This window comes from Grammomys surdaster, unplaced genomic scaffold (genome assembly GCF_004785775.1).
Source record: "Grammomys surdaster isolate TR1022 unplaced genomic scaffold, NIH_TR_1.0 126178, whole genome shotgun sequence".
In the NCBI taxonomy this organism is placed as follows: Eukaryota; Metazoa; Chordata; class Mammalia; order Rodentia; family Muridae; genus Grammomys; species Grammomys surdaster.
This window is the reverse complement of record NW_021620984.1, coordinates 6,258,719-6,274,140: the sequence shown is the minus strand read 5'-3', so window position 1 is coordinate 6,274,140 and position 15,422 is coordinate 6,258,719. Positions and strand designations below refer to the sequence as shown.

Here is a 15,422-nt window from a genome sequence, read left to right as displayed (position 1 = left end):
TGGCATATAATAGGCCAGCTTGTTAAAAGGCAGGCTTTCATAGTCTTTTTCTCTATCGCCGGCAGCATTTTCACATGCCACTGTCTGTCCTTCCTCTTCTTTCCACAGCTACCAAGAAAACAAGCAGAAATGTGTTGATATTCTGTCGGGGCTTCTCAAAGTACGCTCAGCGTTCTGGGGAGATTCGATGTTAATCTTTAGCATGTGGACTGGGCCATTTAGTTGAAAGTGTAAGATCAATACAGTATCTTAGGGAAGGGTCCTGGGACCATGCCTGGGTATTCTGATCTTTAACAGTTATACACATCCATCGGCGGGACTCCACTTTTTGCTAGCTGTCAATCTCTACAAGGGTTTCAGTGAGTTATATTGACCTGACCATCTAAGATATCTGACATAAAATATTACTCCTTTTTAAAATATATCATCGCATTAGATATTTTAATGGCCAAACTAGATCTGGCATGTCTTACCCTGGCTTTCACTAGCTTTTGTTTAAAGCAGTTTAAAGCTTCTTCTGTATTTTTTTTTTCCTCCTGTCTTTACAGAGTGGCTGTTAGAAAAGTGTCCTGGCAAGGGTTTACTGTATGTGACGTCTTCAGGCAAGTATACTCGTCAGTGGGATATGAAAGCTTCTGGCTGACAGTACTCTATAGTCATCGTTAGCTTTGAAGAAAGCCTTTCTCCACATAATAATGGCACAAAAAACATTTCTCCTGAACCTAGTAACTCTTCCAATTTGGGAAAATTAGAAACCACAGGCTGAGATAAACATAGGAGGTGCTGCAAGGGAGGAAGAATTTCCAAGTTCAGCAGTATGTCCATATTGATCAGATAAGTTTATAAAATTTTCCAGGTGGTGTGGTACACGCCTTTAATCCCAGCCCTAGGGAGGCAGAGGCAGGCGGCTCTCTGAATTCGAGGCCAGCCTGGGCTACAGAGTTACTTTCAGGACAGCTACGGCTACAGAGAAGCCCTGTCTCAAAACAACAAACAAGCAAACAAAAAAATTTAGCATAATACACTATTTTCAGATTAGTTTTCTCAAATCACTTCCTAGACTGAAACAGCTTTGTGCCCAGTAAGACATGATCTGTCCTGGGTCAAATTATCCTACCTCTTTAAACTTTGCTGTGTTTCAAATTTTGTTCTGTTTCATAAGGCTTAGGTTATATAAGTCAGTAACTGCACATTTGAATTCTTTGTGACAAGACTTTTCTTTTTAATGAACCAACTTGAAAATATTTCTAAAATTCTATCACACAGTATATTTTGCAATAAGTTATGTAATTGTCCAATTAGGCCGCTTTAATTCGTTAGATGTTCTGTGATTCCGAGTTTCCTCTTAAGACAGTGTTATTAAAAAACAATTTCAGAGAGTCACATTGAAACATAAAAAGGACATTGGAATATATGCAAGAACCTTTAAGCAGGATGCTTACCTATGTCTAAAATCTTTATTTCTTGGAGGAAGCAGATAAAAGAAAAGTAAAAAAAAAAAGCAGAGTTAGAAAAGGCTTCTGAAATATAATGAGATCAATAGTGAGGTTTAATTACTTGTATGGAAAATTGCAAGTGGAGAAAGCACTGGTAATGAACTTTGTAGGCAAAATCTTATCAAACTGCTGTCAGAACCGGTGGATTTTGACAATCACACTTAAATCACGACAAAGGCATGCTACTTTCACTATCTGCATTCTGGCTAATGAATGGGCTGACCCAACCGAACATCCAGCATTTCTGTCCCTTTACTATCACGCCTTGGTTCCAAAGAAAACATCTTAGGCCACCATTTCAGCCACTGTCCCTGCCGGGCACAGGTGGAAGATGAGATCCTTGACCTCATGAAGGCTGGACGCCCCAGGGGGTGGGAATTTTGAGGGTGGGGAAGTGGGAGTGGGGGGGGTAGGTGGGGGTTACATCCACAGAGAAGAATGAGGAGGGATAAGGGGATTGGGGGTTCCCGGGTGGGTGGGGGATGGGGTAAGGGGATAACATATGAAATGTAAATAAAATATCCAATAAAAAAAAAAAGAAAAAAAAAAGAAAAAAAAAACAAAACAGAAATAAAAGACGGATTCCTGTGCTGCGCCGTTATCCTAAGGAAAATTGAAATGATTAAAAATATATGTGGCTTTACCTTCCAGTTCACAGAAAGATCACTGGGACGAGTAAGCTGCTTTCTGTTCTTTCTCACATTAATAACACTGTATATTGTTGACCTTCTATCTCTACTTAAGGACTAAGTTCTTTCTAGACTGAGTTTTCAACGGTGGGGTGTATGCTTAAATAATAAATCAGTGTATCACATCCAACTTTGTTTTTAAAGGGTATGATGATTGTCTCTGATGAAAGCCCAATAGAAGAAAGACATACCTTAGTTCTAAAACACTTGTCACATTCCCAGAAGGGAATATCCGCCGGACATAATTGAAATCCCCTACGTATAGACTGCCATCGATCCCACAGGCTAGTGCAACTGGTGCCAGCAGCTTGTTCCCATCAGCTTGACCATTGCAACTTGGGCATGAGATGCTCCGCCTCCGACCATTACCCATGATGCTGCTGACCACCGGAGGCTGCTGAGAGATGAACTGATTTTCCCCATTTCCTTTGTACAGTATACCTGAAAGAAAGAACATGTTTCTTATGATGGAAATGGGTGACAAAAAGCCAACATGTCTTATAGAAATCTCACCACAGTGTTGTGGCTTTCTGATTTAGAACTGGAAACTTTAGAGTTCTTATGGAAAGACCTCTATCTATGACCTAAGATATCACATGATAAACCACATTATGGTACCTTTCAAAAGTACTGTTTGTTATGAAGGGAAAGACTAGTGACAGGAACAAAGGGCTAAGAGGAAGAATTCAAAACCCAAATTCTTAACACCAGTGATTCTCAATCTTGGTTACACACCGGAACAGTCTAGAGGGCTGTTAAGAAATACTGATGGCTGGTCCTTACCCCATGAGATTCTGATTTAATTGGTCTGGGTGCAGCCTTAGCATTTAGATTTTTAAAAACTCTCCAGGTGATCTTAATGTGCAACCGAGTTTGAGAACCATGCTCTATATAATATTCTCTAGGGAACAGAAAGTTTGTCTAATTGTTAATCAATGTGGAAAATACTACATATTAACCTGATTAATAAAATGTACCCTGGGAATATGAGTATGAATTTCTTATGAATTCACCATGAGTTTTTTTTTAAAGCTAAAAAGTACTTTATGGAAATGAAGTTAGAAAGTATTTATTTATAGGTATCCTGAGAGTAAGAACAAAATGTATCACTGAGCCATACCCCTGGCTTATGGAGGCCTATTTTTAACTCTACCATACTGTAGGTAGTTTTGCTTCACATTTATCTGATGTAAATTATGTGTATACAGACACACACACATACAGACACACACACACAGACACACACACAGACACACACACACACACACACACACACACGCACAACGAAACTGATGGAGTAGGCAAATCTGTTATTCAAACTGAACTCTGCTTTAAGGTCCGAGAGAATCAATAATTTTACAAAGACAAAAACGCCAGTCTGCCCGTTAATGGGCTTCACTGAAAATGTGAGACCAAAAAATTCCCAAGGAATATTCCATATTTTCCTAGCAAGAAGCTAGATTTGAATTGGGACTTAATTTTGATTCATTTCGTTGTTAGCACGTGCAGATCAATGGCTTGTGTCTGCTATCCAGTGGCTTGTCAGCTGTTCTTGTCCTATGAATATTTTATGACATTCCTCAATGTATTATTATCTGTATAAACCACTTGCTGCTCTGCCTTTAGAGCAGTATATATTGTATTTATTTGGCTTTCTCTGCTTCAAAGTAGTTCTCAGGGCTAATGATCGTGCTTTGTAGCAGATAGACCATTAAAAGAATAATCTTGCGAAGGTACAAACAGAAAACTCGAGAACATGATTTTTCCTCCACTTTGGGATAATTTGAAAGTGAAGAAGTGATCAGAATAATTATGTTCCCCTTATAGCTCAGTAAATTTTAGGTGGATTTTGTGATTACTTTTTTTTTTTTTAAAATGCTTTGCTATTTGGGTGATGTAATAATCACGGCCAATTTACATAAAGAAATCAGGAATGATAAAAAGGTTTATTCAAATTTAAGGGAAAATAATTTAAATAAGACTGGATCATAACAAGAGATGAGATGCTTTTTGCCTTGAATATTCAAAGACGACACGGATGGTACCTCCGATTTCTTCTTTCTGTGATTGCATTATTTGACAATTATGGAAGTATAATTTCCTCGGAGAGTTGGTTCTGCATTTTTTATCAGAAGAGAGCCATGAGTCAGCCTAGCTCTCAGCTGCATCTGATTTACGCATTGCTTTGGATGACCGGCCCTTCCCGTCTCCTCCAGTCGAGCACAACAGAAGGGTTAGCATTGCAGTGTTTGTTTCTCTGTTCCAGGAGGTCCCCGCAGGTGAACAGACACCTGTGGCCCCCTAGGTCTGTGTCTCCTTTGTCTACAACTCATCCAGTTTGACACAATTCCAAGTCACTTTATTTACTCAATTAGATCCACGCCGCTTTGGACAGTCACCACTCGTCAGACTGTTCTTGGATATAATTTGAAACCGCAATCAGTTCACCACGGGACTTAGGTGACCTCACATTTTCAAGTAACATTTTAGAACACAACAGTTTAATTTGGCCGTTCACTCTTTAAATCTGACCTGGTACTTTAATAAAACACCTCCTATGCATTATTCTTGTTTAGAATATGCATGCTTATGTATAGTTATATTATTTAACCCCATACAAGAACTATATACTTCCCAACGTTTCTGGATGCTATCATCAAGTAACTGGATAGTGTTGAGTTACTGGAGTCCTGCTGGGGTTTGAGGTCTATAGTCTCCTTGTGGCTTTACAGTCCCTTGAAGAAATCTTATTGCCAGTTGGTTATGAAAATACACCATCGCCAGGCGGTGGTGGTGCACGCCTTTAATTCCAGCACTTGGGAGGCAGAGGCAGGTGGATTTCTGAGTTTGAAGCCAGCCTGGTCTACAGAGTGAGTTCCAGGACAGCCAGGGCTACACAGAGAAACCCTGTCTCGAAAAAACCAAAACAAAAATAAATAAATAAATAAATAAATAAATACACCGTATTTTCATCACCACTAAAATAAACCTAGAACAGTGTTCCCCAGCGTTTGTTTGTGAAGGACTCACACAGGAATATGGGAACATGTAGAAAATTTATGAAATATAATTTTAAAATAATTTAATCAGGAGCAGCTCCAAGCATGGTTGGCACATGCCCACATATTTTGCTAGACCACGACTCAGCTGAGTGTTACTCACAGGGCAGACTGAGATTACCACCATTTCAGGCGACACTGATGGCTCAAGGGAAGCTTGACATATGGAGTGTTCTCCTCGGGTTGGGAGTCCTGTTTTCTTCTTCTTTTAGGTTCTAAAGTTTTCTAGATAGCGCCAAGTTGTCTACGTAGCCTGATCCTCTGTTCCTCCTGCCTTTGTCTCTTCCCAAGAACTAGAACTGCAGGTGTGTGCCACCAAGCCTAGTGTATGTGCTGATATGGATACAACTCTGGGCTTTGTGCATGCGAGCCAAGCACTCTCCCACACGAGCTATGCCCCTACATTTATAATGTATGTGCTGTGTGGTGCTTGAAACGGGCTCTGTTCCCAGCCTTCTGGAATGACAACTGATGACCAAGACACATGGGAAAGGAAGAGAGGGAAACACTGTTGCAAAACTGGTAAAGGCATGAGGAGTATTTCTGCTTTAGTTTTCTTCCCGACTGATCTACTTTTTACCGTTCATTACCTTCCTCTTGGCAAGGCATCAGCATTTTCAAATACTGACTTGGAAACAATGGATCAGTATACTTAGGAAGTCAAGATATATCTTTGCAAGACTCTTATTTTTTAAAGACAGAAAAAACATCAAAGCAACATCACTCCAAACGTGACCATCAATCACGAGCATTTAATGGTGTGACAGTTTCAATTCAACATCCCAGACCTTCCCAAAAGTTAAAGGGGACGCTACTCGGCAAACATGGACATTTCCTCCAGCTATTCCTAGAGGGAGGGTAGAGACTTCTCGGTGTGAGAAGGCTTAAGATAGGTTAGAGTTGGTAACCTTATGGCCCTGCTTTTTGAACAGAGCATCTTTGGATGCTCTGATGTGTGGGCAAGCATGCGAATAAAATGTCAGAAACACAGTAGGGGCAACAGAATTCCTTCCCACCAGAGCCGTTTGTGTGTGAGGAGACAGTTCACACTGCAGGGCATGTATTCTTGGTTTGTGATGTCAGGTCTGCTGGAAGAAGTATTTTAGTTTTTATTTTTCTCTCAAATTATTCATTTATATTTCTCCTAATATTCATAAAATCAAGCTACAGTATTTTTGAGTAAGAGTTTTTTCTGTCTTTTTCAATACAGATTAAACAGAACTTGTTGGGGTAGGGTTGAGGGGAGATACAACTAGATACTTGGACAGACTAATTGTCAAGAATCTATTGGAAATTTCTTGGTAAAGTCCCATGGATTTTTTTTTTATCTTGGCTTATAATAAATCACATTGCTGCCAGCTTTGGTAACTCTTTCTAAAGCCATCCCTCACCCCCTTTTTTTGCACACACTGCTGTGTAGTATTGAACACTCACTAATGAATTTGTACAGAGGCACTCATATAGATAGAGGGATTTCACCGAAGTCAGGGTATTTACATTCTACTGGGGAAAGTACTGTAACAACCAACACAGGGACACTGTAAAATTCAGTAAGAGAATCACATAATCCAAGGCTTTTATGGTCTTCCCGTGATCTCTTTATCATTATTTTGCTCGACTGATTCCAATCCTATGGTGTTCAGGGCATTGTGGTATAATCAGAGTGAGGGCGGGCAACCGTAATTGTAAGGACTTACCATTCTGAACATCCAGTACATGATGCTTGTCCAATGTCCAGCCACCCATGTTAGAAGCATCCAGCTCGTAACCCTGCAAAATAGCAGTCCTCTTTTCCCATAGCGTCAGGTCCAAGCACGACTCATACTCGTATCCAACAGACACTGTAAGTGAAGAAACCCAGAGCTCATCCTCTCAGCCGTACAGGAAAAGGAAGTTATTTTCTGACTTGGAGGGAAACTCTCAATTGTGATCTGAGTTCATAGCTCTCCTCATTTATTAAGCAGTTCGTTTTTACAATATATTATTCCAATTGAATAGAAGAAAAAAAGCAGTTCGTTTTTATGTAAGGAGATTTGACCATATGGGAGAGAAAGACAACCAACTCGAAATGCTATCTTATAACTTATGTAATAGAGATTAAGCCCCTCCCCAATGACTCTTACAAGGGATTCCTAGCACAATATTAAGTTCAGATTGGGAAACTAGTTAAATGATTATAGCAAGTTAGTAGCAAATTTTAGTTAAACAAAAAATAATGTTTGTTATATAAATAATCCAAACTGTTTAGTTCTTAAGAATTTACATTATGGAAAATATTTATGGTACGTATTTACGAATTAATTGTGAATTACTACCAATTTGCAATTAAAAGATTTTAGTTCACGATGAATCAAGGATTGTGATTGGTGGATTGGTGGGAACTAATTCAAATCTAAATTAGACACTTTTTTTTTTTTTGAAGAACCAAAAAAGCTATTTTCTTTTTTTTTTTTTTAATATTTATTTATTTATTTATTTATTTATTTTATTGATGAGTACACTGTAGCTGTCTTCAGACACACCAGAAGAGGGCATCCAATCTCATTACGGATGGTTGTGAGCCACCATGTGGTTGCTGGGATTTGAACTCAGGACCTCTGGAAGAGCAGTCAGTGCTCTTAACCGCTGAGCCATCTCTCCAGCCCCCAAAAAAGCTATTTTCAAGTAAAGTTGAAGCTATAAAACCCATAGTTTCCTTTAGTTGTTGCTGTCCTGGCCTGAGCTTGAAGCTACACCTGACACGTCAAGCTCTAGTGTCCAGTCATTCAGGGAAATGAGTTACTCTTCCAGATCGTCCTCCTGCTGGCCCTCTGAGCAGAGCTGAAATAATTCTTGGATCCCAATTTTGTTTGACCTGGTAAACATTATCATGACTGAAACCCCCTTGCTGTCACATACAGAAAACATTAAGATGATGGCAAAATCTAGAGAGGTCAGGTCATAAAGGAAGGAGAAAAATAAACAGAAAAGGATGCCACAGGAAAGGAAAGAAAGAAACGTGAAAACGGACACCAGGAGAAAGGACACAGTAACCTGAGATTCGTAAGACCAGTCCATGGAAACAGTCTTTCCTCTCCTCCTAAGCGATACATTCCTTTCCCCACGGTGGATCAAAAACAGCCGGACTGTGACTTCCCTAGATGAACTTGCAGCCACTGTTTATCTCGCTACTTGCCATAGGCTCCTGATAATTCCTTGATAATTCTGACCTTAACCCCATTTTTTTTTCAGTACAGAGGGGATATCCACGAAACTCACCCACTGCCTCTGACAGGCCGTAGACTTTCTGGTTATATGCATCTGTCTTATCCCAGATGAACGTATAGGCCAAGTTTGGTGAGGCAGGAAACCACTTCTGGAAGAGTCTCCCAACCACGGCTACCATCAGATGGACCTTCATGAGGTTAAATGGTATGACGGCCTGGGTCATGGTGATCTTGAGGACTGACTTGTACCCTGCCGCTCTGGAACTCAGGTAGGAAAGTTTCAAATCCGTTCCTGGAATTGTGGTTTCTTCATGCAGGACCTATGTTTGAGAAAAGCACAAGCTCTTAACTGGGATCGTGGATGCTTAACTGGAGGAGATACAGTGAGCAGAACCCAGCAGAGAACAGAAAATAAGACACAGCAGGCTCGCTATTCACAAATATCATCTGAGCTGCTGCTATCTTATCTAATAATTCCAAAACAACTCCACTACCAGCCTGAAGCTCTCCTCCTCTTGCCATTTATTCAGAGTTAGTCACATCCTTCATACAGCTATTGGTACCCTGACTTGTCGATTCTATAGTTACAGTAGATTCTGACTAATGCATCTTCTATTCCGGTCACTTGGAGAAGAGAGCTGACATTTGTACAATGGTCACCTCAGAACAGAGATGTATCATTAGCTGGTCACTTAGAGGCTAACCCGAACTGAGCCTATGGCCTCATTAGCCTACCTGGGTCACAGTTAGAAAGACAGGAATGACAGCAAGGAGTGCAGACCCATCTGGGTTAAATTGTAGTTGATTCCAGATACACATTGAGAGGTAATGTAACAACAGTACATCCTTATAATTACATATTGAACTACACTGAGCTACATTAAAACCACTGAGTTTTAATAACACGGTAAAATGAGCTAATGTTTTAAAGATGTATGTATTATTTTCTCAGAGAATAACTAAAATGCACATGTAAGAGAAAACATACTTCTGATTTCCGACTATAAAAAGCTACTTTTATCCATGTAAGGCTGCCTTAATTATACGTTACATGTATTTTTTTTAATCCTATGTTTAGCTGTCTATGTGAATAGCTCAATGGATGGTAATAAATTTGAGGGTGAAGATACCTTATACCCAAATAGTAATCTAACCATTTTGAAATACGTTTGTATAGTATATAAAAAAATTTTAAAAGGGTTTTCTAAAGAGACTTTTTCTGCTAATGTTCTTATTACTTTTCATAACTAATAATAGATCTTTATAGGCTTATCATGTGTGCTGTAATGTGCAAGGCTCCCTTTGCTAAGAACTTGTACTAACTCATTACTAAAAAGGCTTCTTCCTTCAGCAGATGAATACCATTACAAAAATCCACAGCTGGCCAAAATTCATAGGAAACTGACCATGGAACACCCAATGCTAAATAATCAACATAAAGCTTGGGGAACATCACAGAAGGTGGGGCAGGAAGACTGGAAGAGCCAGAGGAACAGGACATGTTTACTACATCCATCAGGGAAACTGCACTTATGAAATCCCAACAACATAGTTGCTTAAACAAGACTTAAAAAATGACACTACCAACTGACACACACATGCTGATGGGGTAAAGCGCACACCGTTCGACCTCTAGGTGAAGAGCTGTGGGTAACTGATGGCTGCCGAGACAGGGAGAATCAGTCTTTCTAGGGAGGGGTCTTCACCACCATTAGCTACCCAATTCCAAGCAGTCAGTCACGACCACGTACACACAGGAGCAGTACCACAGAGGTTCACATAGCTTATTTACACACACACACATGTATAGACATATGTAACAATAAAGAAGACATCATGAATTTCAGAAGGAGTTGGGGTGTGGGAGGAGTGGAAAGGGGAGAAGGGGCACTAATGATGTAAAGAGAGTACCCACACGTGATGGTTTGTATATGCTTGGCCCAGGGAGTAACACTAATAGAAGGTGTGGCCTTGTTGGAGTAGGTATGGCCTTGTTGGAGTAGGTGTGTCACTGTGGGTGTGGCTTTAAGACCCTCATCCTAGCTGCCTGGAAGTCAGTATTCTGCTAGCAGCCTACAGATGAATGTAGAACTCTCAGCTCCTCCTGCACCATGCCTGCCTGGATGCTGCCATGTTCCCTCCTTGATGATAATGGACTGAACCTCTGAACCTGTAAGCCAGCCCCAATGAAATGTCCTTATGAGACATTATGTGTCCTTATGAGAGTTGCCTTAGTCATGGTGTCTGTTCACAGCGGTAAAACCTAACTAAGATATCAATATGGAATTCAAACACAGTAACCTGTGTCTGAAACCAACCACTTCCTCTACTGCAAACGAGATGGCATTCCTAAACGTTAGTACATATCTCTATACACACTAATCACTCAGTCACCAAATGACTGCCTTTCCTGAGATAAAAATCTTGGAATAGAGGCTCCGTGGTCCCCACGCCTCTCATGCAGCGCAGCAAGGAATGGTGTGCATGGATTTGCCATCTCCGCACTTGAATTTCTGAAGTAAAACTCCAGGTATCATGGACATAGCTATCAGACTGTATAACCAAACACACAGCTGGAAGTTGGCACAAAGGAACGGACTAAAGCAACTCCTACTCGGGTCTGTAAGGCAGCTGGCACGAAGAGGAAGTGGCGTGAGGTAACGGACTACAAAGGCACAACTCGGACATGTGGGTTAACAAAGTGGAGGTCCGTACTAAATCTGCTGACTGGATGCAGTCCTTGAGGCGTCTTGAGGAAGACCTTTTGTGAACACACCGAACCTTACTAGTTTCTAACTTTTTATCCTTCTACCCCACCCACTCAGAAACTTCTTAAAGGTCCCATACATCTAAGAAAACCGGGAAATCTAATGTTGATGGATCTTTTATAAGGGGACAGGAGAGAAGACAACCTAAAGGGAATGCACTATTGCAATATAGAATGAAATGTCAATGCATTCGTTTGAAAAAAAAAAAAAAACCAGACTTCTGTGCATCCCGAGTGGCCCAGAAAATATAACGTATATTTCCTCTTAATTTCCTTTCAAAATAATCTCCCATACATTTGATAGTCTTTCTCCTTACAAGGGAATTGATTAATAACCACTTCCTGTGACCTGCTAGGACTTGCTACTCCATTTCAAAATATCATGTTATTCTTAATTTTAATAACCGATTATTGTCTCTGTCATCATTAACCTACTTCCACGGAACAAATATCTGTAATTTAGTTCATTAGAGCGTGCATTTCTCCAATGTAATTGAACCTTACCATGTTATATTTTATTACCTAGGAAATATAAATCCTGGCAAAACAGGAAGATGCACCCGTAAGATGCCAGCTGCGTAATTTGTGAGCTCCACTCTGGATGATTTAAGCACTTAGAAGTTACGAGTTGCTGTTGGATGCTCTGTGCGGCCGTCTGATGCTCTGTGTCTGTCTATTGTTTCCTTGCTGCTCTTTCTGTCCCTTTTCATAGCTAAGTGCACCGGCTACCTGGGCTCTGGCCATGCAGACATGCAAATAAAGCCAACGGGAGTCTGTTCATTATCTCTGTCTCTTGTCAGTTATCTTGTGACTTGGGTTAGCCAGACTCTTGCTTCCATACTGCCTAAGGAGTTCAAAGTTCCTTCTGGATGGGATTTTCCTTCTGTCTCTTTCCTCTCTCATTTAAATTCTTGTCCTGTCTTGATAATGATGATTTGTTTTACATTTCCTCATTTATTTCATATATGGGTAGGATGGGTGGGTTGTGACTGTTGGTTGGGGGACGATCTGAGGGTGTTGGTTCTTTCCTTCTACCATGTGTGTACTGGGGATCAAATGCAGGCCATCAGCTTTGCTCAATGAGCCACCCCACCAATTTCTATCCATCTCATTGGCTACTATGCTGCTGTGACTCATTTCTCCACATGACCTCTGTCCTCAACTCTCCTGTCTCATCACTCTGTGGAGACAGTCCCCTCAGCAACGCTGCTTCTGGCTTACTCAGGGATTGCCCACTGTCATGAACTTCTCAGTGGTCATTCAGATAGTTACTGCATCTCTAGTGACAGAGCTTGTGTCCTGGTTGTCTTTTAATCCTCCTCGGGTACTCTGTACATCACACCTACTGGGTGAATGACTTACAGCAAGGCTTCAATAATTCATGGGCTTGTTGCCTATTTGAAACACATCATTGTGGGTAGATTTCCCTAGAAATTCATAAACCTCTGGACAGATACTGCTTCTGAATAAGGTTGTTTCAGAACTAAGAAGTTACGAGTTCCAAGATGGACTGGAGAAGGAAGTATCCAATCGAATGAGGTCACGGGGAAGTTCCCAAGCATCAGCTCAAAGCTGACTTGGCCATTCAAATCTCCCTAATGTCACTTCCACACAGTGTTTGTCAGGAAAGCCTTTTTATACCCTCTACATCTCTGTCTGTCCTTCCTCGTCACATTCATGATACAATTGCGTCTGTGAGCCAGACCCCCAAGATTCTTATCCTTAATTTCAACCACCTCCGGGACTCACCCTCAACGTTTCCACTGACAAGTGCCGTCCTTGCAGAGAGATCGCTTCCAGCTATCACAATACAGGAGTCCCACCACTTTGACCTTCTTTACCCTGCTTTGGAATTTCCAGTAAGCCTTATCTTAACTTGAAGTGTATTAAGGATTCAGTTTCTTCTCTCTCTTTGGTTGCTAAGCTCGCTGAGAGCAGGTACTCTGGCTAGCTGGTGTACGACTGGTCCCCATTTACAACGACTGCTGTAGAACGAGCATTTTAAACATGTTTGATGAATGAATGTGACAAAGGTCTTGTGTGTGCTTGTACTTTAAAGATTACGTTATTGTTGTGGTTGTTGTTATTATTGCTGTTGTTATTATTGATGTAGTACTGAGGATTGAACCTAAGACTCACACATGCTAGGCAAGTTCTTTACCAATGGGCTATGTTCCCAGCCCCTTTTACTACTGGGCTCTGCCTGACATGGCTGCTGGACACTGAACAGCTGAGGCATCTCTCTGGTCCCATCTACTTTTTATTTTGAAACAAGGTCTCACTAGGTTGTCCAGAGGTGGCTTTTATTCATTTGGTAGCCTAGGAAAGCCTTGAACCTGTGATGCTCCTACCTCGGCCTCCTGAACAGCTGGAGTTACAAGCCTGTACCACTGGCCTGGCTTGGAACCACATAGTTTTACTTTGCATTTCAGAATAACATCCATCACTTTTGTACCTAATGTCCTATGTTTAAGATCTGAAAGTCATTTCTAAATGCAGGGGAAGGAAACAATCTATAGTTATCTCAATAGATAAATTGAATATTTAACATGACTGTTTCTTTAAAAGTTAGATTATTTTATTCCTGTGGAGAGCAGGGCAATAAGAGAGAAATTATTAGACTTTAAAACATGGTAGCTAAGTTTTTTAGATAATACCTTTAGAAAGTTAATGTTTCTTGTCAAGTCACCTTTTCTAGGACCTTTTTCTTTCTACTCTAGGACACACATCACACGTTACAGAAGTAAGATGGCACTAGAATCCTGAAAGTGTTAAGGAGTATTCTTTGCAACCCACGACTGGAAATGCTTCATGTGAAGATGTTGCCTGCCGTAATGGCTTACCTGTGTCTCGGGGATGATGGGGCTGTCCTCCGGGGAAGACCTGAAGAAGGTGGATAATGGTGAAGACACGATGATAGGACTCGGCCTCACAAACCCACTGAGGTCACAGCTGGGGATGTCGTTCTCTTCTTTCTTCATGACAAGGGTATCCATCACATAAAAGACATTCCAGGGGATCCACACAGTATGGTACTGAGTGAGGAACGGGGAACGCTCGAATACCAGAGTCAGAGAAGCGCCACCATTTGCCACCAAGTCAAACCTAAGAACAGACAAGATGTACTTGGTATGACTAAGTTAGTGAGCTGTGACCATCCAATGACTGAGTTAGTGAGCTGTGACCATCCAATGACTGAGTTAGTGAGCTGTGACCATCCAATGACTAAGTTAGTGAGCTGTGACCATCCAATGACTGAGTGAGCTGTCACCATCCAGTGACTAAGTTAGTGAGCTGTGGGTGTACAATGACTAAGTTAGTGAGTTGGCATCATACAATGACTAAGTTAGTGAAGACTAAGTCAGTGAGCTGTCCGTCGTGTACAATGACTAACTTAGTGAGCTGTCACTGTATGATGACTAAGTCAGTGAGCTGTCAGTGTACAGTGACTAAGTCAGTGAGCTGTCACCATCCAATGACTAACTTAGTGCCCTGTCACTGTACAAAGACTAATGCTCACTTCGAGTTAAGTTGATTCCTAAAGTATCTTTCCTCCTAATTTTCATATGAAAGTTTCCAATCTCTGCCCAAATGGAATTCCGAAGCAAGCACCCGAACATTCCTTCTCTAGTCACCGAGCTATCTATTTGCATTTCCCTAACTTCCTATCTAGTCTTTGGAAGCATCTGAACTTAGTTACAGATGGTAAGAAACACCTCCAATAAATATTTCAACACCATTCTTTAAAGACAAAAACCATACTCTGACAGAACCACAGTATTATATCACGCCTCAGAAAACGGGATGAACTTTTACGGCATGTGAGTACATGACTCGTAATCCCTGCCTCCTGGGCTTTTAGAGCCTGAGAGTTGTTGCCTTCCTATTAAAAAAGACAATACAGTATGACGGGTGATGGGTGGATGCCCAGCCTCATGCTGAACGTCCTTTCCACAGAGACAGCGGGATGCAGCCGACTCACATTCCATCCTGGCGGGTAATGGTGTATCCGTACTCTGAGTAATGTAAAAACGACACATTGACGCCAATAAGTGGGGTTCCGTCAGCGGTTAGTACTTGGCCTCTGATGACGGACGCAAGGCTGTGGGAAAAGTACAAGAACTTGAATGAATCTCTGTCTTCTCTGGCCAACATTATCATGACTTATAGATAATTCAGGCCAAAGGTAAAAGTATCAGTATCAT

At 41.0% G+C, this 15,422-nt stretch overlaps 1 protein-coding gene across 2 annotated transcripts in view; it reads right to left on the bottom strand.

Annotated features, from left to right (window-relative positions):
- Tenm3 (teneurin transmembrane protein 3) overlaps positions 1 to 15,422 on the bottom strand; it is a 445,726-nt gene that overhangs the window by 58,380 nt on the left and 371,924 nt on the right. The window contains exons 15-20 of one of the 2 annotated variants that reach the window (XM_028757644.1): positions 15,200 to 15,319; positions 14,061 to 14,322; positions 8,503 to 8,770; positions 6,942 to 7,085; positions 2,377 to 2,626; positions 1,443 to 1,463 (exon numbers count right to left, since the gene is read on the bottom strand). In XM_028757644.1, coding sequence (XP_028613477.1) covers positions 1,443 to 1,463; positions 2,377 to 2,626; positions 6,942 to 7,085; positions 8,503 to 8,770; positions 14,061 to 14,322; positions 15,200 to 15,319 — 1,065 coding nt within the window. The remainder of the gene's footprint in view (positions 1 to 1,442; positions 1,464 to 2,376; positions 2,627 to 6,941; positions 7,086 to 8,502; positions 8,771 to 14,060; positions 14,323 to 15,199; positions 15,320 to 15,422) is intronic. The other variant, XM_028757645.1, reaches the window with a different exon arrangement.